The 24,130-nt window shown below is 41.4% G+C and overlaps 2 protein-coding genes and 1 long non-coding RNA gene across 8 annotated transcripts in view; all 3 read right to left on the reverse strand.

The window, feature by feature from the left end:
• Window positions 1–4,105, reverse strand: part of DKK2 (dickkopf WNT signaling pathway inhibitor 2) — a 52,884-nt gene extending 48,779 nt beyond the window's left edge. For 2 of the 4 annotated variants that reach the window (XM_084518281.1, XM_084518284.1), the window contains exons 1-2: window positions 4,049–4,105; window positions 1,519–1,576 (exon numbers count right to left, since the gene is read on the reverse strand). The gene's annotated coding sequence lies outside the window, so the exon portion shown is untranslated. Of the gene's footprint in view, window positions 1–1,158; window positions 1,175–1,518; window positions 1,577–2,684; window positions 3,008–4,048 lie in introns of those variants that run through there. The other 2 variants (XM_084518282.1, XM_084518283.1) reach the window with 2 other exon arrangements.
• A 481-nt stretch (window positions 4,106–4,586) lies between these two features.
• Window positions 4,587–24,130, reverse strand: part of LOC311435597 — a 62,602-nt gene continuing 43,058 nt past the window's right edge. The window contains exons 1-3 of one of the 3 annotated variants that reach the window (XR_014692256.1): window positions 8,198–8,418; window positions 6,920–7,130; window positions 4,587–4,712 (exon numbers count right to left, since the gene is read on the reverse strand). This is a non-coding gene — a long non-coding RNA (uncharacterized lncRNA). Of the gene's footprint in view, window positions 4,713–6,919; window positions 7,131–8,197; window positions 8,419–24,130 lie in introns of those variants that run through there. The other 2 variants (XR_014692254.1, XR_014692255.1) reach the window with 2 other exon arrangements.
• LOC311435596 (uncharacterized protein) lies at window positions 9,130–22,140 on the reverse strand. The gene is made up of 4 exons (XM_084516777.1): window positions 22,036–22,140; window positions 21,373–21,468; window positions 10,151–10,270; window positions 9,130–10,056 (listed from the first exon to the last, which is right to left on the reverse strand). The coding sequence occupies exons 1-4, from the start codon at window positions 22,116–22,118 to the stop codon at window positions 9,717–9,719; spliced, it is 639 nt and encodes a 212-aa protein (XP_084372903.1). The 5' UTR covers window positions 22,119–22,140; the 3' UTR covers window positions 9,130–9,716.

Here is a 24,130-nt window from a genome sequence, read left to right on the forward strand (position 1 = left end):
GAATACTGAGCGGATTAGCTGCCAAGAAATGCAGAACAAACAGACTTACATGTTTTTCCCTTTATTTCCATCATCTGACCTTTGCTTTTTATGTCTTAGGAGCAAGCTGCAACTTTATTTACATGTTATAATCTAGATGAAATGCTAGCTTGTGTGTAGAAACTATGTGGACTTTGATCTTGGAATTTGATTTTCCTTTTTTTGTTATTTTCTTTTCAAAGAAAAACACAATGAATTGATGGAAACACTGAAATGTTAAGTTTTAGGATGACTCTCATTTCATATTTCTGATTCCTTCAGCCCAGGCTAGATCTTTTTGGGTTCCCTAGAGGCTTGAACCATTAGTTCATAGTTCACCATATTAACTTGCATCCTGACATAATAGGTACTGAAATGGCTCATATTGCCCAATTCAGTAATGATTTTGAATCCCTGTAGAAACACTTCACTGCAAGAAAAGGTGTTATTATCCACCTCAGAATCGTATAAAGTACCAGCAATTAGAGAACAAATGGGTAATGATTAGAACAGAACTCACACGATGAGAAACAGAGCAAAAATTAATAGGGAAAGGGAAAAGGTGCAAGTAGAGTCAAGAGGAAGAAGTAAATGAGAAAATAATCTAGGGATTTTTATGGATATTTTATAATAGGTTTTACTACCCCAAGATGTCAAACCTGCAGCTTATTACAATGACTTTTTTTTTTTTTTTTTTTCATCACACTGATGAATTTTGAACATTTTCATTTTAAAAACTTGAATTTTAAATTCCTAGGTATCTGCTTAGGCTTGGCTCTGACTGCCTCTGTACAAAGAACACATCACTTCTTTTATACTTCTTTCATCCCACGCCATATGTCTGGCCAACACTATCTTCCTAATTTTACAATGAAAATTATTTGCTGCCGTGCTAGGATATTCTTAATTTTTCTTGGTGAGGGATTTTCACCAAATAGCAATAAATAGTCTGCAACACTGATCAGGGAGGAGGTGATGAAGAAAGAAAAATAAAGTGCTAGTTTCTACATACAGTTTCTTATTAAACCAAGGCATCATTTCTGATGTTAATTTTCTAATTTAAGTGTAATAAAATATATATAGATATTTATATCCACATATCACAAGCATACTCTTGTGATAAAACCCATGCTACTTTACCTAAAACTCTGAGCGAGAGAAGGTTCTTCGTGGGAATTCTATAAGCAAAGTGAAATTAATACGGATTTACTGTTACTATATCTGTATTATTTTTTAGCAGATGTATTTAAAAGATCTTCACGTCTTTTCTGTTATCTCTGTCTGCACTGGTTTACAGATGACCAGCAACTCAGCACTACAGGGACAGGAGCAGGAAACATCTTTGTGGAAATAACCCCTTCCCAACTTGCATGGTACTATTTTGTGACTATTTTGTGTACAGGCTAAGAGACTTTGCATTCGCTACCACCTGTGCCCAGCAGAGTCACTTACAAACCAGTTACACAATCCAGGTGGCTACTATCAGTGGTAGGTACTCACTCAGCAAAAGCCGCTGCCTGATATCATGCAGTCAGTGCCCAGGAGAGAATATTTCCTCCTGGGGAAAAAAAAATAAATCAAGGTGATTAGAAGCTCTCACACACATGTGCACGAGTTGACTATAATATTATAAAAGTTACCGTTCTGTTCCTAAACACTGAATTTACAGATGCCTAGCCAATTGCAGCAGCATTTGATAACCTTCTTATTCTGCAGCAACACTGATGTCACACCGGGTTTCGAGGTGGAGCCTGAATCATTTTCTGATCACGTTGATTACACTTACACCACATTTAATTTACTCTAGTTGTAATTCCTTAGGTGATCTTAGAAATGGGGAATACTTTGTCAATACTAAATGTAAAACCTCTGCAAACCAAAGGGGAGCAGTGTGTGTCCTCGTGTCTCTTGAAACCTTTTCTGAAACCTGTTTCGGAGGCCGCCTGTCAGACACCAGCTCCCCGAGACAAACGAAGTGCCGCTCGTAGAGCAGGAGCGTACGTAACCTGCTTTCTGCAACCACACGTGCTGCAAATGAAGCTATCAAGTGCACTGACATTGCTGCCTTACGGCTTAAAATAACATCCGCGTGACGCCTCTGCGCTGTGCCCTTAGCTCAGCTGGGGATTTTCGGAGCGCTGGGTGTGCTTTCAAAGAACACCGCTCCAGTTCCTGTACAAGACGCGAGTATCCTGGCTCTGAAGCTGGGAAACAAAGTTAAGAATGTGTGGGTTTTGGCTTCAAAATTAACCATGCTTTAGTAATCTGGTATACCAAACTGTTTCTTATTAATGTATCATGCAAATACTCTCCAGTCCTCCCACAAGTCTGACACTTTCCCAACATATCAATAGCAAATGTTCTGTGAAATGCAACTTTTCTGATGTAGGCCACCCTGACTTTCAGTGTGATCTCAACCCACCATCCCAATCTTCATGGCAGATGCCGAGCGGGGCCGTTCTTTAATAAGGGAAACAATATTGGAAAAAATTGTTTGATACATCTTGTTCGGTTTTCTTCAGTCAAGAGCCAACTGCCTCCCTCCATCCCCCTCCCTTTTTTTTTTTCTTTAATGAAGGCTGAATGGATTTAAGCTCGCTGTGTTCCCTGAGTCAAACCGTAAGGTAGTTTAGGGAGTGGCTGGCACCCGTCCCTCTTTCACGTACTGTCTCGAAATGCGTCAACTTCAACCCAGCTGCTTTCTGTCTCGGTGCAGACGAGTGGGAGAACTGCCCACGGGCTTTTGTCACACGAGAAACGAGCTTCTCGGAGGCTGCATGGCGCCTGTCCCCCTCTCCCAGGGCGCTCTTATTTCACGTTGCTGCTGCCCCATCACCTGGCCACACTAAACAAGTTTATAGGCCCTTTTCCAGACCGTGGATGTGGCTAAGCCAAGACGTGGCAGTGCCACATCAGGCCACCTCCAGGCACTAGGCTGCAGCCTGAGGCACACACATCGCCGGTTTTGGCCCAAACGAGATAGTCTGAACCTACAGATGAGGGATAAGGGAGGAGCAGATAGTCAATGGATGTTTAGTTTTCATATGCTTGTGCTTTATGTCTTTTGCACTGTAATTAAAGCCATAGTGTTATCTACTCTCCTCTGCCGCAGCCGTATCATCTTTCAGAGGCTTTTTATAGGCTCTACTTGCAAAGAGAACCTCAAGGAACGATTAGGACAGATAACCTCCTCTGGTTTTTAGCCATCCAAAGCACAGCTTTTCATCTCCCCCCTGTTTTTAACGTTATCTGTGCAGATGCACAATGCTCTTTTCCCCGTAAAACCGTGCCTGGATGGACACCAAAGGGAGATGCAACAGCCCCAGCAAGCAGTGAAGTTACAGAGACCCTCTGCAGGAGTCTTCGCTGCTACATCCAATAGAACTGCTGGTCATTTTTTGCCTGCTGTCTTTCAGATGTAGCTCTTGGAGCTAGGAGATGAAGGGCAATGTTTAGGAACAACACAGGCTACCACTCAAACAAGCTCTGTTTGCACCAGTACGAGCAGGAGTTAAAAACAAAACCTGGGTGAAGAAGCCCAGGTCTTGACGCAGGGCTTCTAAAGCAACGTCTTCTGCCATATTTTATTTACTCTTTGCTTTACCAGTCGGTGCAATACCTGCATCCCCTCGCTGGAAGTTGCCACAGCTGCAGATGACAAATGGCTTTGCACTCAGGCATAATTCGAGATGCAACAGAAAAAGGAGGGGGAAAGCAGCTCTGCTAGGCTTACTGGATTATGCCTTTTTAACCCCCCAAATTGAAAGCAACTGGAAATACTTAGGAAATTCAGGAGATTTAAGGCTTGTTTATACAGCAGATGAAAACAACTGACCCAAATGCCTCTACATTTAAAAGCTCTGAGGTAGAAGAATAGCTCATATATTAAAAGTCACCAGGCCCTCTAGGTTTGATCGCCTACAGAAAACTAAAACCTAATATAATTGTTTTTTAAAAATTGATTTCCTTTAACATGTGTACAAGATTAAGTGGTTGCAAATAGAAATGCTAGATATTCTGAAATACTTACGGGGAATATCTGAGTTGCTTATTCTGGCAGCTTCCATAAGGAAGTGGATCAGTATGGTATCTGCATTTCCCTCCCCACCCCCTGGAGAAATATTAAGGAAAGAAAATATTAAGGTAAGAACAAAGAACTGGATAAAATGGATGCAGAGATGATAACAGAGACTGAAAGACTGGTCTAAATGTTTTTTTAAAGTCAAATTAGCAATTGAAAGAAGCAGACTGCAAGTTTTCTGGTTGCAGTGCATCTCTGTCTGATTTATACCTGGTTTATTCTCCTCCATCAGAATTTCTGTAATTTCAGGATTATTCAGCACGGTCACGCGCCCTCTAGTGAGCTACACAGCGCTTGCATCTTGCTGGCTGGGGAGCTGTCATCTGAGAGTTTCTTCTCTGCAATGCCCTGTGCTATTTCTCTCTCAGAGGCTCTCACCGTGCCTTCAGCCTGAGCCTCCTGAATCATGGGGTTCTCTGTGAGCCCCTCTCTTAAGGGCAAAGGCTGAAATAATCCAGTATCCTGAATTAGGGAACACGAATACTTACCCCATCGAGCAACGTTGAAAGCAAAGCTAAACTTTGGCACTGTGGAATCCTAATGCTCCACGGTAGCGAAGTATCAAAGGCACAGCTCAGTGTTTCAGGAACTTTTTCATAAGATATTTCATATCCTGAAGGGAAAAAAAAAAAAAAAAATCTAACTTGAGAAACAAAGGCACTTGGCATTACCCATTCAGAAACTGTAGTAACTGTACCAATACACACGCTGCTGTTATGTATATGCCCTCTCCACAGGCACTCTGCTTAGTGAAGAGGACTGAAGTGTCTTCCCTGTGAAGAACATCTTCACCTCTCCGAACATCTCCTATGATGAGACTCTGAACAAGAATCTTCTGCATTATGCCCCATAAGGCTGGATCATCTGTCCACTTTCAGACAGTAGCCATTTGGAAACGGAGCCCTGCCAGGCAAACAAATGTCATGACTGCTGAGCAAACGGTGCTCACAGCAGGTTTATGCTATGCTATCGCTTGGCTGGTGGATATTTTTCCTCTGTGGGCTCACATCAAACACATCGAGATCCTTCATGGGCCTCACGTATCTTCTGTGGCACTGGCTGGGCAGCTCCCCCTTCAAAGCAATGCTCTCTCCTGGCTAGGTAATTCAGGTCTTAGTCACCAGCTTCACCATTCACACAACTCAATTTTAACACTCTTAAAACTTGAAAGGATTGGATTCAAACACAGGACTTGCTCAGAGCTTACCACAGTTCCTTGTTGCTCATTTCTGCCCCCAATGCATCATTACCCACATCCTTACAAAGAGTTACTCTGCCACAATACATAGCATTTGGCTTGATAGTAATAATGACTGATTCGTATGAAAAGAGCAATTGTTCTTCCTATTGCCAACGGTAACAATAAAGCATCCTAACTCACTCCATACAACATACAAATGCATGGAAAACATGATTCTTATTTTATGAAAACTATTATAATTCTCCATAATTAATAAAAATTGCACTATATTTATTCTGAAGGAAACAACAAAAATAAAGAGAGGCATATGAAATATGAATACTTTTAGTGTTAATGCCTTTTCTCTAGGTATACTCGGAAAATGACATAACACATCAAGAAAACGAGCTGCTGACAGATTAAATATTACGCTTGGAATGCCAGTCACATCTGAAAAGTATAAACTATCTTTTGGAAATGTTAATTTATTTATTTATTTTTAATAGAAGAGAAACTGTTGCATCCAAGTTATGCGGTACAAGTGATTGTAATTCACTGCTTTGCCACACTACCAGCTTTAAAAACAACAACAAAAAAAAGCAGCATAGCAAATGTGTTTTCCAATCCTTGGGCTTTGGCATATTTTCCAGCCACTAAGTCCTGACCTGCACACTTCCATTAAGTCCTTCTTCAGCTCTGTTAGGTTCAGCTGTGCACTTAGACTGGTGGTTGAAACACATTTTAGTCTGATGGTATGGGCTCACCTAATTACAGAGATGCATCAGCCCTAAAATCCCCGATTCTGTAGGAAATAGCTGCTGGATTACAAACATGTTTTTCACACAACCCTATCTCCTCCACGTAGGAGTTGCCGTAGGAGTTACTAGTGCTGTCTGCAAACCTCGTCAGCCCAGCCGGAGTGGTTGGAATTTCTCCACGCTGGGCAACAACAAACGAACTTCGCACGAAGACACGGATCTGGACGCTGCAAGGTAGTTATTCCAGGGGAAATTACGGCTGACAGCATAGCAGAGTCTGGTTAGCAATCCAAGTGACATTCTGGAGTATGCAAACGATTAAGTAATAATGTCTGGACTGGACCAGAGCAAGACACATCAGACTCCACTGGGAACTTCGGTGGCTAAAAGAGCACTAAATAATCTCAGGAATCTATCTACAGATTAAAGATGAAAACAATGCTGTTACTTTGCTTATATCCCTTCAGTCTGGTTCACAGCTTTGTCTTTGGAGGATGCCTCTTTCCCCAGCTAATGTCTAGCCTGGATCTGTAGCCAACACTTTATAGCAATAACATCCATTGTTTGGATGAAGAAAACGTATTGGTTAGCAACGAAGTCTGATTCTTATCACAGAATCGTCTAGGTTGGAAGAGACCTCCAAGATCACCTAGTCCAACCTCTGAGCTAACACTAACAGTAAACCATATCAAATATGGTCTCCTTTCTTTGGAGAGTCCATCACTGGCCATACCCAAAGGAAAATGAACACAAACGTTTACTGTTCTAATTAGAAGCCCTCATAATTGATGGACATTTATTTCCAAAGCTTTCACTCAGCAGTATAGATCAAGATGTGTGGGCAGACACAACTACACGTATACTTGGGAGAACAAGTCTCACCTGTGATGAAGGAAGATCATCTCTTCTGTGTAGACAACACCCTGCTGAGTTTCCCACTGGTGTTCTTGCCAAAGTAGAAAGCTCATGATCCAAATACAACGCACTGCTTTTGGAAACCTTGCCCAGGGCTCCTTGACCTGGTGTAGGCAGACATTATTTTTACAAACGCGTGTTTATTTTTCAGATCAGGCCTGCTGTCTCGCCTTCCCACCTGAGCAAGAAGCAGAGTTTTGGAAATCATCGCTGCCTCTTTATTAACTTCTCTGTGCAAAAAATGTTTTTCACATTTCCTTAAGGGGAAAGAGCACAGAAATAACATGTCCTGCTTTACCCAGGGCACAATTTCACCTAAACATACAACCAGGCAACATAGTGTGGCAAAACACTTCAGCTATAAAATTCTGAATAAAACAGCACAGAAACTACCCCTCACCTCTCCCCCATCTAAAATCTTGAATCCCTGCCAATCCAAGCATAATCATCTTGGACAATACGGTAATTTGGACTCTGCTTTCAAAAGGAAAAGTTGGACACTTCCCTCTGAACATTTCTTTTTTTGTTCCTTCTTTTTGTTTGTCCATGCCCAAGTTAAAGAATTTTCCACGTGGATTTTGGAGCTGCTGCCCCCCTGCAGTTCACCTGCCTTCAAGAAGGTTGTGCTATTCCTCTGACACCCAACGCAATCAAAGAGAGCAATCACAACTGAAAATCTGAGTTAGGGTTATAGCTGGAGTGATGGTAGAAGACAGATATCAGTGCTCATCTCCTCCTCCTGCAGTGATTAACTCATGTTGCCTTCTGCATTTGAGTTCATATGTATTTTAACTGCTTGAAGGTAAATAGGGACTTAGGGGTTTTATGGACATGGTCAATAAGAGAGACATTTTCTGAACATTAAGAGTGATGTTAGACCCTTGGTCTATCCTACCTGTCACCATCTGTTGTTCTGATTAGAGGTGGCACAGGCTCACACGCTGCCCTCTAAATATGAGGGATCCTACCATAGATCCTGTGCATCTCCATATTAGGTCTCAAAAGCAGTCCTACCAAAGTCTTACAGTGTAGGACAGGAAAGTCTCTGAAAACACCCTCCCAGGCAATAAAGGATAATCAAAGGTGTTTCAAAAGAAGTTAAGCAGAGCTCTGAAGACCAAAGAAGAAAGCAGTCTATGTACATAAAACTTGTACTATGTCATAAATCTAATCCACGTCTCTCATTCAGAATTAGCTGCCCTGCTCTCGCTCTAATGAAGTACAAGGCCAACATATTCTACCCACCTTCACTGAAAGCCAGTAATGAAGCCGTGTGTGTCTCTGTGCAGCATCAAAACAGATTTCACATGATTGTTTTAAATAGCAAGAGGACTGCATGGAAAGATGTCTGTATTTTCTTAATAGCTGTAACCACACTACATAGCACATGTCAAAATTCTGAAAAGAGAACAGATTCCTGATGCTTTGTACAATGTATATAGTTTCTTTGCTTTGATGTCTCCGCTTCTTTATTGTATTAAATTATCTGGATTAAAAAAGACAAAAAAAGAAGGTTGTCTTTTGTCTTATTACTGAACTGTCAAACATTATTTGAGCTAAGAGAACAGCCAGGGCCTCCAGGACAATTTGGGGAATGGAGGAAGGAAGGAGGAAAGTAGTTAAGTGACCTGCCTATTTGCAGATACTGCAGTCACAGAGATTGCAGGGGGATGACATTGTTCTGAAACTTGCTAGGAGCAACTTCTTTTTAGCTTACAAAGAAAGGGATCCTACCCCATCACTCTTCACGGGAGTTCAGCATCCCTCTCACATCATCTTTTTCTGCAATTCTACCTCTCCTATATTCCTCAGAAAGGGTTTTGAGCAGCAGGATGCAGTGATGATCACAAGTGTCTCTGGTCACTGCTCTGGGAGTGGTGGAAGAGATTTCTTGCATGCTTTGTCTCCTAACAAATAAGCATGACATAGAGAAAGATCCATTTCTCTCTATTTTTATTATTTTTTTTTAATGTCTAGGGAAAAATGTCTGCCAACAGGACTTATATTCCTTCCACTGATTTTTTTTTTTCTTTACCTGGAGCATCCTTACAATTAATACCAGCTGTTGCGGAGAAGGATTTTGGTGCCCTAAATAGAGATTTATGACTTCAAGGAATAAGCAAGAGGAGCACAGAAATCTCAGAGAGAAAAGATCCTGCTGCCATGGCAGAGAGCTGTACATCAAATAGACCTGTCTCTGCAGAGGAGCTGAAAAAGCGCTCCTTCAAATCACTCATGCATTTGTAGCTCTGGATAAAAAGCCTAGCCCTTTGAAGTCAAAGGCAAAACTCCAGATGACTTTAGTCTGGCCACAGTTTCAGCTTTGGACTCGAATTCAAATGCAAATTTAACAAATCACCAGGCATAATATGGTTCGGGTTATTACAAACTAGGCACAAGAGAGAGAGAATCGGCTCTGCCGGATCGACATCCTGTGTGCTGGAGCTGAGGCTTCTCTCGCCCTTCGCTCGGGCTCATTCACTGCAAGTTCCCACAAGCTCTGCTCACCACACGGTTCAGTCGAAGCACAGATTCCAGCCTCTAACCCTGACAATAGGCTTGGGTTTTCTTGAACTGAATAGTCCCTTTTGTAAAAATGGTCCCTGAAGCTCCCTGTTCAAGCAGCTGGGAGACTGGGGTTTGCTGACCTGGCCCGAGACCATTTGGGCCCCGGACATGCACAAATCTCTTTCTATAACATCAGAAATGCTCAAATGCTAGCAGATTGTGATAAATTGCTACGTTGAGGTCCTAAGAGGGAGAATTAAAAGTTTAAATGGAAAAATGTTAGTGGAAGTGACATGAACTTACAGGTCTGCAATTGATCATATTTAATAAATGTTGCTCGCGTATTTCTTGATCTGGAGCCAGTGGTTAATACAGGCATGAAGAAATGTAAGCTCCCCCACCCTCCGTGGGCTGCTTCTGAGCCATAAACAAAGCCTGACAAAGAGCGGAAGCGGCTGAGGTTGGTGTTTAGCACCGCATCACGAGCCCAGCGGAGGGTAGAGGGAGGAGAGCACAAGGTAAATCCATCCCTGGAGGGCTCCGGGTGGCAATGCCTGCACTGCTTCCTGGAGCTCCGGGACATGCTGCTGCTCCCCCTAGAACAGACAAAGTGCATTTGTTGTCTAGTTCTTAAGCAAAATCATCATTATATTAAATAAGTAGGGAGATAAAGATGACTGCTAGACACACAGCATGCAGGAAGCTCCAGCGGCAGCAGCACCGTGGGTCAGCGTGGGACTGGAACAAACCACTGGAGGCAGGAGGACAAGAAAGAGCAGGATGGTGACGGCTGATACTGCACCTGATCCACTACAGAAAATAAATGAGACACACAAAAAAAAAAAAAAAAAAAAAAAAAAAAAGGTTTAAATTAATTTCTTACAGCCATACCTAAGTATTATGGTTTGCCAGGCTGGCAGTATGAGTAATTTTGCAGCCTGCTGTAGTGGAGGAACACCCTCACCAACAGTAAGCGCAGTGTTTAAATTCTGAGCATTAACCTTGCTCCTTTTTTCTTGCCTACCGAAACAGAATGACTCGACTAGAGTTCCTTTCAACAAGACCAAGAAGAGTAACATTTCTCGTAACAAGGAACCTATTTAAACTGAGGCTGGCAAAAATGGTGCCAATTCCTTCCATTCTCTGAAATGCTTTCTCCTTTGTACTTGCTAGAATTTAGGCTGCGGAGGATTTCCGTGTTAACGCGGAAAGGTCTGTTGACATGCAAAGACTAACACTTGAGAGGTCCTGAATTTATTTGGTATTGGGATAAAATCACCAACAAGTTCACTCATATTAAGAGGCTGTGTAAATATTGCCTCATAATTCCATGTGTAACTTCATTCTCGCAGAGACACTTGCAGCTTAACAAGGATTTTATTTGCCATGGAAAATTAAAGGACAGCATCCAGCAGATTGCACAGACTCTCCCAAAGATACATGTCACACACAAAACTCCTGGCAAAAGCCAGCAAAAGGAGAAGCTGCTTAGCAAGCAAATAATAGCGCATCATTGCAAGGTCACGGAGCTGAGTTTACAGGACAGTGCTCACCATTTAAAATTAGCCCTGAACAAAAGCTATTGCCAAAACAAACCCTTTTCTTCTGCTGTCCTTAGGAGATGGACACAACAGCCTTGGGGAAATTCCAAGCTGAAAAATCACCCTTGGTGGTTTTGGCCTCAGCCACATCCTGCTGCGAGATACAGGATAGGGGCTGCCTGCTCTTGCAAAGCAGGAGGCAGCTGGGGAACACGCTGTCCCTCCTGCCAGGAAAAGGAGGAAAGCTGAGAGTAACATGGCACACCGGCTCTTGTTTCGTGTATAAACAGAAAAACAACAACTGCCTCTGTAATTTCACATACCAGAAAAGAAGAGTATTGATTATTAACCCTCACTAAATCTTATGCCTACAGGAGCTCTCTTCCCATCAAGATCCAGCCGATCCAGGTTTTGTCCACCAATTTGGCGATGAGTTGGAAAACCATCCCTGAGGCAATGTTATTTAAAACAAAACAACCTCTTATGCCTCTTGAAATCTCCTTTCTTTACAGTAAGCACCTGGCCTACTCTGCAGTAAAGATCACCATATGGTATGTGTCTGTCCTGCTACTGCTCTGTCATTTCCACTCCTATTGCTCATGTTCTGCCATCTTCTTAAATAAATACCCCGTCAAATATGCATATACATTGAATGTATATGTTGTTTTTATAAAGGAAATGAGAACAGAGATCAGCGTGTGGAGAAGAGCATGGAGGTTGTCCTGCCTATTAAGACCTTCCTACATATATATATTTCATGTTATGCTTTGTTTTGTATCTTCTCACTTGTTGGGTTCTGCCTGCAGTTGTACTCTGAGATGGCATCAGCACATCACGCTCTGAGCTTCCACCTCTCCTTGTGATGGTGTTTTCACACAGCATGATGGAGAATTATAGCCTGAAATATGAACGCCAATACAACTAGCGTGACCCCATCATCCTTCGTAGCAGGGCAGCCAACCACCCCTCCTTAATGGTCTAAGCACAAATGTTCCTTCAGAAGGGAAAAACAGTCTTCATTATGCCTGGTAAATTAAAATCTAGTTCTTGGGACTGTGAATGTGTTTAATAACAGGACTCTACACAGGAGCTACACAGGACCTATGGCACAATAAGAGGGCACTGCTAGCATCCAACCTTTGATTGCAGGAATTCCTCAGACACAGGTGGCAGGTTCTCTTTGATCACGAAAATGCAAATGCACACCTCAGGTTCAGCGCGACGTACTCTGAGAACTCCCTGGGAACGTCACAATCTGAAACCAAGGTATTTCTATAAAGTTCGGACCCGACAGCTGAGCGTTTATAGAGCTGTTTTCAATTACAACATTAAGTCCAACAGTTTAAAGCCAAGACTCCTAATTTACAACAGTACTTGTTAATTTACAACACTGAGCTTGTATAACGTTTAAGTAAACACTGCACTTCTGGATGACAGAAAGCTAAACAATGAAATAAAACTTCAGAAACATATCTACTCCTGCAGTTTTCAAAGAGCTTCCAGTTCTCCAAAAACAAACAGCTCCCAGCTGCCCAGCATTTATGGTCATGCCTCCTGTACTGCTAAATATGTAGAGAGAAAGGGACCAACAGCTTCAACATTTTTCATTCAGATGATCCTTCCACCAAATCAGATTTTAAAGGTAAATTCAACTTTTGCCTGCTGTAATTCTGTTTTGGTTTGTGAAGAGAAGGAAATAGAAGGAAAAAAAAATAAACAAAAACAGAAAGACTAAGGATAAACAGGAAATGTACTTTATTCTTACCACTGAAGAGCTAGCTCAGTCCTCAGAAGTCTGTCTTCCACTGAAGCTAAACCCTCATCTTTTTCTTGAGCCTTCCAGCTGGAGAGGACTCCCTCCTGTTTCAGACTTCTGTGGCTGAAAGTAGTCAAGTTGCAGGCTCCTCATCCTAATCAGCCATTGCCTCACCTCCTTTCCCACTAAAAATCTCAGCTACCCTTTTTTTCTCTCCCTCACATGCCACTCTCCTTTCCTCACTCTTGCGGAGACCTCAAAACGAGGGATGATCAAACAAGTAGGAGCTGTGCAGGACGTCAGTTTTTGAGAAGAACACAGAATCGTAGAATCATGGAGGTTGGGAAAGACCTCCACCTGGTCCAGCTGTCCCCCTGCCACCAGTAACATCTACAATATATATGTCTAAACATCCAAGACGAGATGGAACACAAAACACTATTTTTCGATGAATTATTGCATGTGTCACAAGAGGCATACGCTTCATTTAAGACATCCATGTAACTGAAATTATCATTTTTTTTTTTTTTAACTCATCCCAAAAGCCTGCTGTTTCCAAAACGCTGCTGAGGACGATTCCCTTTAAGGTCTCTCTTGGTTTTCCTCTCAAGCCTATAAAACCAGAGCCCTCAGAACTTTTGAGTTTTATCCTCAGTAATGCGTTTGGGAGAACATTTCAATATGGAAGCCCTCGAAGGGGCAGGAATGCAGAAAATGTGTTTCACAACAGCCTGCCACGGTACAGAGTATGAAGAAAGGACTCGGAGACTGGAAAAGCTGAGGCATGTTCAAAGAAGCTGAGAGCCTGAGGGTAGGTTTTGCAAAGCCCGAGTAATGACTTGAATAACACTGGTGAGCCACGGAATAGGACCAAGAGCATCAAAGGCCTCTTGGGGAGAAACAGGAGAGGACAGTGGCTTCACAACAGCTTCGTGAATACGCGCTACTTGGGATCTATAATGCCATAACAAATGAAAAGGGTTTAATAGACAATATTCTTTGGGGGTGGGTGGGTGGGTGGCAGGGTGTGCTGCGTTACCAGCATTTAGTCCTTTGGGAATATTCGGCATATTTGTGAGCAAAACATTGTGTAACAGCCTAGGAAAATGCCCTCCAGACTCTTCGCCAGGTCTCTGGAGCAATCCAGCTAGAAGCATATACAGCCTAGTCCAGAGAAAGGCCAAGAGCGACAACTCCTTCTGAAATTAATGGGATTTTTGAGTGTTCAGCATCCCACAGCTGGCTGAGCTCCTTTATGTGGCAGTAACTGCAGGCAGCTCTCTGGCTAGGGCAGGGAGAGAAACTCCGAGTTACCAGCCCATACAGCACCCTGCCCAGCTGGCATTCAGCTGCCATCACTAAGACAGAAATCCTGAAATTAATTGCTGGCTCATTTTTGAAGGCAAAATTCCCAAGGACACCAATGGGATTTTGCCTAGGATAGGATGTTAGCAAGGACTCCAGGCTTTGAATTATTAGTGATAGACGTTAAAAAAATACCAAGGGATGCTCTCCAGCGAGATCAAATACCACCCATATAGCTTTAAATTTGGAGCGTTTTGTCCATTTTCTTAGCATCTAGAACAAAGACCCTATTTATCTTTGTCTTTGTTCTACACACAGATACATCACATTGAGGTTCTCCTCTAAAGAGCTCAGAACCATATTTAAAGTGGATCTCTGCAAGTAGTAAACGCTTTAAACATACTAAAAAGAGCCACATTCATTCCCTACCAAAATAAACAAACAAACAAAAAAATCCCAAACACCACAAACCCTACAACCCAGAAATAGGAAGAGTATTATCACAATACTTGAGCGGGACTGAAAGGCGAGCACTGAGTGATAAAACAAATACTAAGACACGGGATGTTTGAAGCAGAAGGCTTAGCATGAACTGGAGAAGAAAAAAAAAAAAAAAAAAAAAGAGTGTAATGCTACCAAAATGGAAAGCTTAGTGTTTTACAGAAGTAAAATTAAGTTAGCCTAAAAGACACATACAAGCCACGTCCAGCCGAAGTGCTCTCCTGTAACAGGATACACGCCTAGCAGATAGTAGAGACGCAGTAAATGTCATACAGGTTCAGCAGAGCAAATCTTTTAATACCGTCTTCCTTGACATTTTCATAAGCCACCAAGGAAGACACAGACTAGATGAAACATCATATTCAAGGAGTTCTTAATGGCTGACTAATTGGAAACACATATGCAGATGTGTATATACAGAGACATTCCACAGGAGCCCGTCCTTAATTGGTTATTTCCACTATTTTTAATAACAGCTTGAATTATAATGTTACCCGTGGAATTAAATAAATGTCTAAGTGGAAAAGGACTGCAATGACACTGGGCAAAACGGTCATTTTTCACAATAACACTGATATTACAGAGAAATAATCTGGGTTTCAAAAAATATATAAAAAGAAGGACAGACATAGGGTTGGGACTAAAAAGTATGAATTATAGATAAATATCCTTTCCTTCATTTAGCAGAAAGAGAAGGCACATGAAAGAATATACTGCTGATAAAGACTACCCATAGTTAGGCCACACAACGTAAGAAGCCTAAGAAGCCAGAAAGACAAAAATGCATCATTCCCAATTAGTGAGAGCCCATGGGGCTTCAAGCAGGACTAGAGAAATACCAACATAAAAGCATAAATCACAGCTAAAATTACATTAGTAAAGAGGCATAAAATAGGTATCTGAGTTCTTTCTCTCTCTCCTTTTTTAAAGCCTGTTTTTATGTCTTGAAAGTTCAGGAAGAAAATTCATCTTCCCGTTCCAGTTACATTTCACCCAGAATCACCCCAAGGTCACACGAAAACTAGTGGCGCTGGCTAATGGTTGGAAACAGAGGATGTAACGTTGTGGAGGGATGCTACTAGGGAAAGAGAGAAGGGGCTGTCTGTGGAAGCATGGCACAGCAAACTCCAGCACTCCTACCTCCTGCAGGGAGGAGGTTTCCATCAGCCCAGTCTCTCTCCTCACTTGCCCTCCCCGCTGGGCTTAGAAAACCCTCTCAGTATGCACATTCCACATTCCTCTGGCATATCAAAGACATATTAATACATTCCTAGCATGGCACTCGAGGGAAAAAGTATGCCCAAGAGATGTAATTGTACTCCCAGCTCTCTGAAAGTGAAATACGGTCCATCTCTATCAGGAGGTACAAGCAACGCATAGGAAGGAATATATTTACTGGAGTAAAGATGGCACATGAAAATGAAATTTAGCATGGTTTGTTTGAATGCTTTTTTTTTTGTTTGTTTGTTTTGTTTTAAATTTGCACCTCCTGAAAGCACTAATAAGCTTCAGAGATCTGTACCAGTGCAGAATCCCACGGACAGCAATGGGACGGCAAGGGAGCACGAGGCTCACCCAGGTCTGCACGCTAAGAGATAAAAGCAACGCCTGAGCGTCTGGCTGCATCCAGCACCTACGGACCTTTAACTTACACTAATTGACATCAGAATGTCCTCTTGCAGTAAATCAAAACGAGTTTTGTATCACTTTGTGGATGACTTGGTTATCAAGTATTGGACGCAGGCCCAGATCTTGCACAGCGAGCTGAGCAGCGCAAGGGTATGTCAGCACAATTTGCAGTGAAGCCATAAATCTGCTGAGTCTCTCTATGACACCAAACACCAAACTGAGGTGAACGCCGTAGTCTAGCAAAATAAAACATTTTATATAAATTGCTTCTACAGCGTGTTGCCTTACATTGCCATTTGCACGATAAATAAGAGAGTTTCAGGTCGTACACAGAAATGCAAAAGGAACTGTTTTAAGGAAGAGGATTCATCCCCATGGGCTATGAAATAATGCTGTTATGGTACCTTCAAAATCTGTTGGAGTTTCGCTATTGAACAAAATGCAAGCAGATTTGGACGTCAGTGAGTGGATTTTCTACAACACCTGTGGATGTTTTTAATTCCTGAAGTACACATGATGTCCCAAGACTGCATTTGGCATTGGAATGAGATGATTTTTGAGGCAACGTATTCCCAAAGTATTCAAACATTCTTCCTTTTCTCTTTATTTTCTTCGGTAGTACCTGCTGCATCACACCAGATTTCATTCATATGTTGAGAGAACACAGGATGCTGGAGGTACCCGCTTGGGCATCTTTCCCTATTCATCTGAATTTTTATAGACTAAAACAGCAGCCTTTGCTTAACAGCATTTCATCTGTTTCTTAGAAGACACGGAAACAGAAAATGACTGGAAATGTACAGTATAGAAAGCACTATAAGAATTAAAAAGAAAAAAAGAATGCAACCATGGTCTATTTTTCATGTTTCAATGTGCTATTTGTAACAGCCTAGAAAAGCCTACTCATTAACAGCAGTTGTTCTAAAAACATGCAGCAGTTACTAGTCATGAGCATATAAGTGAAGGAATTTGAGATATTTATAAGCAAGCTTTTGACTTTGTAGATTCCTCAGTGGTTTTCCAATATTAAAAAAAATAACAAAAAAATTAAAAATTACCAAGCACTTGCTAAATTTATTAATCTTCAAACCACAGAAATACAATATTCATCTTGTCTGCCAAATAAACTACGGATACCTTCCATATCAAAATATGTTTTAGCATATACTCCGAAACACACTGTACAAAAGAGCACAGCTGCTTGTTCCATTTTACGAGTTTCAAATAAATGCTCGGATGATTACGAGGAAAAGGGGTCGGAAAAAGGCACAGACAGCCAAAGGAGAAAGTAGGCATGCATTATCACGACACTAGTCCACTCGTTTCTTTAATGCATCCCAGCCTGCGTGCAAAAAGCCTTCAGAGGCTCCACAATCAAAACTTTGTGCATTTTCTCACTCTGAAAATCCTAGCGCAACAAAATGAGCCTTGCAATGTGACCCAAAGGACAACAAAGAAAGTTTTTGGCAAAACGATAAAAGATGCAATTTCCATAGCTATGGCCCTCTAACTGAGAATGTCCCTTTTTGATTAAACCAACTATGAGATCATCTCCAGCGCTGAGCAAACAACTGCTATATTGTCATGCCAGGAGTATGTTGCTATTTGTGCTAAGGCAGGAAGGCTTTCCACTTAACACTTAATTTATTTTTATTTAAACATTACATAGCTCTAACATAAAACAACGAGAACCTGGTGCTGACGGGTGTGATGATCTCTGCACTCCTGCTCTTCGCATCCAAAACGGCTTTTGGTCTTTTCAGACATAAGTAAGTCACTCATTCCTCCGATGGAATGAGGTGATTTCTGAGGCAACGTATTCCCAAAGTATTCAAAACTAGTTGCAGACAAAATTTGCACTTACTTCCTCAAATCAGTTTCTCTTCATGGTTTTGGTTATCTTGATCAAAATCTACCTTGGGACAGATATTTCTGAATAAGGTGACTTAGTTCTTAATAAAGGGACTTACATAGCAAATTTATGGAAGATTTTTTGGTGCTGTTTTGTGATTATTTTTTTTTAAGCTTTTTTTTTTTCCTGCTAAAAGAGTGGCATAGGAGGCAGTGTAACAGTCATTAAAAAAAAAAAAAAAAAACAAAAAAAAACACTGATCCAGCCTAATGTTATAGGAATGTTACAGACATAAGGAAGAAAGTGCTTCACAATCAAAAATAAGGTTAGGCGAGTGAGGAGAAACATAACAAAAAAAAAATCTTGAAGTGTTAAACTGAATAGAAGATAAATACAAATGCATTGTATTGACTGGACTTATTCTATCTGCTTCCAGTGCTATCTACAGATCACTAATCAGGGGTGGTATGATTGCAGAAATATAATAACTGTTATTTCCTCCTCTTTATTTCCAAGAAATAGTGCTAGTGTTCAGAAAACCTGGCAGAAGTACACAGCAATAATCCAAAGGCATAGTTTTACATTTAAAAGCCTACAATTTCTCAACTTGAAATCTGCTATTAGGGCCAAATTTTACAAAAGGGCTAGAGTTTCATACTCTTGCTTGCTACCAATTTTCATCTCAGGTCTTAAAAAAACACTCTTCTCCAGCTCGAAGGATGTTTAAAGTGAATGCAGAGGTATCTGAGAGAGGCAACGTAATAAAAGTTTCCAGCAAATGTTGTCAGAGTTGCTACCCACCAATCCTACTGCAAACTTGTGCAAATAGAAACGGATTAAGCAACCATAATTTGCACAGACACCTTCACCCCTATTACAGAAAAAGGGACATGAGGGACATTTGTCTCCTTCTGTAATTTTATTTTTTTTTCTTAAACTTGCTGCAATCATCGTCTACCCCTCTACTATGTAAGAAATGCAACTCTGATTAAGAAAAAATTGCAAGCGAGAACCTGGCTGAGTATCCAAATCGCTGACCCTCTCATACCTCAGCTTCTGTGAGATTTACGTTTGGAAACGTAAAGCCATGACACCCTTCAGTGTGAAGAAGAGCACAGCAATATTAAGATTTTGTTCAGCTGCACTGTGTCCTACAGTTATAAAAACGTGGTTTGGGGTTGAGTTAGGAGAGAGGGATGACAAATATTGTCACTTGCCCAACGCCACAGAGCAGGAACGCAGCAGCATGGAAATAGCTTCCAGGCCATGATCGGGCTCCATATTATAAGCAGTTAATATCAGGTACCTGAAAAAAAAGGTTTGATAGCTTAGGAGCGACTGGCTGTGCTTTGATGACATGAAATATGTGCTGCCTTATCAGCATTTAATGCCATCTCCAAATAATAAAGCGAAGGAAGAGAACCAAAGCTGACAGAGGAATTGAAAGGGGACCAGTGATGATGTCAGTGTTGCTAACTGCACTATCTAGATTCTTTTTATTTGATCCCTTTCCCATCAGTGATCTGGGCTGGCACAGAAAAGCTTTGTGGTATTTCAAGTTGTGATACTTCAAAGCTCTGTGCAGTAGCAACAGCAGAGCATAAAAAAGGGAACTTGGATCAGTGGCTTCAGCTCAGGATGATAAAGCAACGTGCATCAACAGGGACGGATCCTGGAAATTGCCTTCACCCCTCCACGAGAAGCCCCTCCCCAGTGTCCTGACCTCCTGCAGAAGATCTCCTTTAGAAATTTTGGAACACAGGCTCTAATTCTTGCTCTAATGGTGCTTTTTCCTGCAGATCACCTTGCCTCTGTGCAAAAGACATTAATATCCTACTTACCATCCTCCAGGGACTCACCGTTGCCTTAATCACATACAAAAGTTCATTACAATTGCTAAGGTAAAAAGCATTATATGGAAGTTTTCAATCAAAGCCTCACAAATCAGTAAAAGAAATGAGGGGAAAAAAGGTTCAGTTGCAGATATTCCTCTTCCAAGTGTGAGCTGCAACTAATTTAAAGTGCATGTTAGAAAGGAACGCATCATCTCGCTTACCAAGAGCTCAAAAACCAGGGCAGACAAATGGCTCCTGAGAGGGCGATTCCCAGGGACAGCCCGCCAGCAATCCCCCATTTTAATCCACCACGATCAATGACAAGAACTGTATCAGAACAGTCAGCTCTCCCTTTTGCTTCTTACTTTTCGTTACAGGAACTAAGCTGCTTAAACCAAACGTTGTGCTGGTTCATGTTGGCAAACCTAGGACACCTAAAGATGTTCTCTGCATAAGATATTATGGCTAAGTACAAATTGAATTAATATGATATTTGGAAAGTATCATTGTGTTTTGAAATCAATAAAGTTAATGGATAGCTTTGGGGAAAAAAAATAAATCTGTAGGGCTGTAGCGATTCAGTGCAGCCTTAAAACAGACCTATGAGTACGGTAACAATTTTACACCATTTCTGAGAGCTTGGGCTGTGGACATTTGTTGTGATGGGCAGCAGGTGTAGGGAAACTGCCAGCGAGAAATTCCTGTCTGGTAATACTCTCACCCAGCCACCGCTACCGACCCAAGATATGGTTTTCATCCTATGCTGTTCCTACACAAACAACCTGGAAGCATCGTAAGGTGAAATATCATGTAACATTTTACACCACCCCGGCTTACTTAGGGGGGTATTAAAGCCGGATAACGCTGGCTCTTCTACACATAGCCTGCATGCTTCCTATGACCGTCTCACAACCATTACTGTCTCTCGTTTTTTCCTGCTGATGAGAGCAACTTGCTGCAGAGGTACCTTGCCTGGGCTGGGACTTTACGTGTTTTGTATTATTAGCCTTGCAGGAAAATAAGGAACAAGAAAAATCTCTTCTTTTACCCTGCGACAATGCAACCATATTCTGATTTTTTGGTTTTAAACTATATTTCTTCCAGTACCAGTATTAACCAAAGAGGCAGTAATTTTTTAAATAGAAGCCCATGATCAATATGCAAGGGATCTGTATAATTTTGTATCTAAGTTTGCTTGGAATACGCCTACCAAAAATACAGGAGTGGATAAAGTATTAAAAAAGGAAGTTAAAAGAGTTTAAATAGGCATTTACTATATTTTCCTAAAGCAAACAGTAAGTTAACCACTTCCATGGTTAAGCTCTGCTGTCTATTGTTTTCTGATTACAAGTACAAGTCATTACAAACTGCACTTTCTTAATAAAGAGTCCTAGAGCAAGGATTTTCTGCAACAATTGTATGAGGGTTTTTTCCAAGTGGAAATAATTGTTCATCTATAAAATCAAGGAAATGTGAAAGTCCAAAAATCTTACCACCTATTAGCTCCACAACCTAGGTAGAAACTCAACAAACATGTTCCCACACTGGGCTGGGGGAGCAGAGCCTTGCCAAGCCAGACACATACGTTCCTCAGGAAGAAAACATAACACCTTCCAAAGCGCATAGACATTTACTACATTTATGCTTTTTTCCCCATAAATAATTATTTGCACACCAGATTAACAATTTAAATTCACTCAGAGAAAACAAACACCCTCTGGGGAACCGACCCTTAATTTGCCAATAGTGCCTTCATTCTGCAGCTACTGTTTTTCATGGCTCTTTAAACAGGAATACATTAAAAAGCCAACGGGATGGTTTGAATTCTGGTATTTCTACGACTGCAAAGCTATCTTACAGCTCTTCACATCTCACTCTTTGATGCTGGATTACCTTTCTTTGGCCTATCTGCCAAGGGATAATGTGCCAGGAGCCTTTCCCTGCAGTAGGCAAGCAGCCAGGACCCTGACATTACCTGCGCTCTCATTGACTTTGTTTGATGAGGGTAGGGCTCTCCAATTTCTCCACCCTGCCGAAGGGCAGAGGGATGCTACCAGCTTTTAACATATCATAAGGAGGCTATTCTCATTCCGTAGATTATCTCAGCTTGATCACCACAGCAGGTCCGTTCCTCATCCAAAACAAGAGGAACCAACCTTTTAGCACCACGAAGGTCTTGGGAGAGTTTGGATGTTTTCCTGCCACGCTGCTGGCCCTCGCGTACAGTAAACACCGGCATCTGGTGGCAGCTCGGAGAATCACAGCCCGGTGTTTCCGAAGGCACAGCAGGGAACATAAAATAGAAATACGTCTTTAAAGATGGTAGCTTATGCATGAATTGATACTCAATGATAAGATGACCAAACCTCTAATCATGACCATCAGCTAGATCAACATCCTTGCAAGCTCCTCGTGACAGCGTATTTATATTCTTGGCAGGAAACCTGAGTCAGCCAGTTTCTAGTGCAAATCTGATACGAGTGGTTGATCTGAACCCCATGGAAAAAGCTCTAAAGATAGTGCCGGTGGACAGGGCTTCTGCTTGTAGAGAACTGGATACTGGAACTTAGACAGTGCTGCAATTTGTATGAGATTAGTCTAAGACTAGCGCCAAGTCATTCAACTGAGTTCATATCATCAGTATAAAGCTGTAAAGTGAGGGTTTGTATGTGCAGCTATTGTCATTCCCATGTATTTTTATGTCTGTTTCAGTATCTCCTACCGCATCTCTGCTGCAACACCAGGGAGCTTTTCTTCTGCAGAGTCCAGCCTGATACTGAATATTTTACATAGTGTGAGGAGTTTGGAATGAGGTTTGTTTATGTGCCTGGAGTTATATGTCCTCATCCGAACCAAAGTGCTCATACTTCTGAGCTTCATGCATTACTGCTCCTCAGGAAGCTGTCTCCCCAGACATTATTCCCAATTTAGAAGAGCAAGTAAACACATTTGAAGTATGGCAAAATTGGAAAGGACTAGCAAAGTAAGTGCAAGAATGATGCTAGGGCTCACTTCAATCTAGTTCATTCGCTTTCTTCAAAAGCAAGGTTAGAGAGGAGTAGACGGATGACCTCGTATGCCTACCTGAGAAGAAAAGGAGACTGATAAAGGCTATTGAAACCAAGCAGGTAAAATACAAGACACAGCAGCAGAGTGAATAAATTCAGATGAAAAATCAGAAGGGTATTTCTACTGAGTGAAGCTGAGCTATTCAACCAGCCAATACAAGGGCAGTATTGACTAGCGCTTGAAGCCTTTAATTCAAGATCGGATGTTCTTTAAAAATACGTACACTGTCTCAGATAGTTCCTGACATGCCACAGAAATCATGGATTAATAATCTATGGCCTGAACCGTGCAAGGAGCCTGACCAGATGATTTTAACAACTTCTGGCCTTAAAAATGTATGCGTATATGGTACCAAATTGAGCGTGTAAATAATTCCTTCCCCGTTTGCTAATTGCAATGATTTCAACAGGCCAATTGAACACCTTTAATTTAATTATGGGATTACATGTAATACTCACAAAAGACCGTGATTCGGATCTGTTGGAGGTTACAGATGTCTGTCCAAATAAAGTTGATCATATGGCCATTCAAAGCCCAACAACATTCTCAAGCAGAATAAAGAATATTACCCAATGCAAATTGACTTTTTTTTTTTTCCTCCCCTCTTTGGACAACCTCTTTAGAGGTTTGGATCTGCATAACAGCTGAGTCAACTTCTCTTTACAGAATCTGTTCTGATCAGACATTTAAAATTCTTTGAAAGTAAAAGCAACTTGGAAAATTAAATTGTGTTTCGATTTATCTGACTTCATTCCAAGTCTATTACATATCAGATGGTTTATATTTGAGACTCTTTTAAAGAAGCAAGCAATATTCTGGAGGTTCGTATAATTTTTAACTTGATGCATCGCAAAAAGGGGCTTTATAAACAATAATGACTCATTGGTGCCTAAGACATCACACCACGTCAAAATCATACCACGTTTTTTCCCAAATTCTTTCTTGCTTCCATCAGGCATAAAAAGCCATTTTATGCTACAGAAGCCTCTCATCGAGAGCCTCAGTGCCTTGTATAGGTTTTCTGAATTCTCCATTTCTGAATTTAAATACATAGAGGCTACACATCAAAAATAACCTGAAGGCCTTTGGTCTTCCTCGTATGAGAAATGTGAAGAAAAGACTCCAGTCACTTCGCTTCTGTTTGAGTCTGTCGAAGGAGAGGCAGATGGATAAACTAGACCA

The sequence above is a fragment of the Aythya ferina genome, assembly GCF_964211825.1.
Source record: "Aythya ferina genome assembly, chromosome: 4".
Taxonomy (NCBI): domain Eukaryota; kingdom Metazoa; phylum Chordata; class Aves; order Anseriformes; family Anatidae; genus Aythya; species Aythya ferina.

What these genes read in the sequence shown, in the direction of transcription:
- LOC311435596 (XM_084516777.1), bottom strand. Translation starts at nt 22,118, where the DNA reads ATGCCGGTGTTTACTGTACGCGAGGGCCAGCAGCGTGGCAGGAAAACA. An exon ending in GACCTTCGTGGTGCTAAAAG is followed by an intron (nt 21,469 to 22,035) that starts GTTGGTTCCTCT and finishes TTTCTTCCTGAG; the next exon opens with GAACGTATGTGTCTGGCTTG. An exon ending in GGTTGTGGAGCTAATAGGTG is followed by an intron (nt 10,271 to 21,372) that starts GTAAGATTTTTG and finishes TATTTTCTGTAG; the next exon opens with TGGATCAGGTGCAGTATCAG.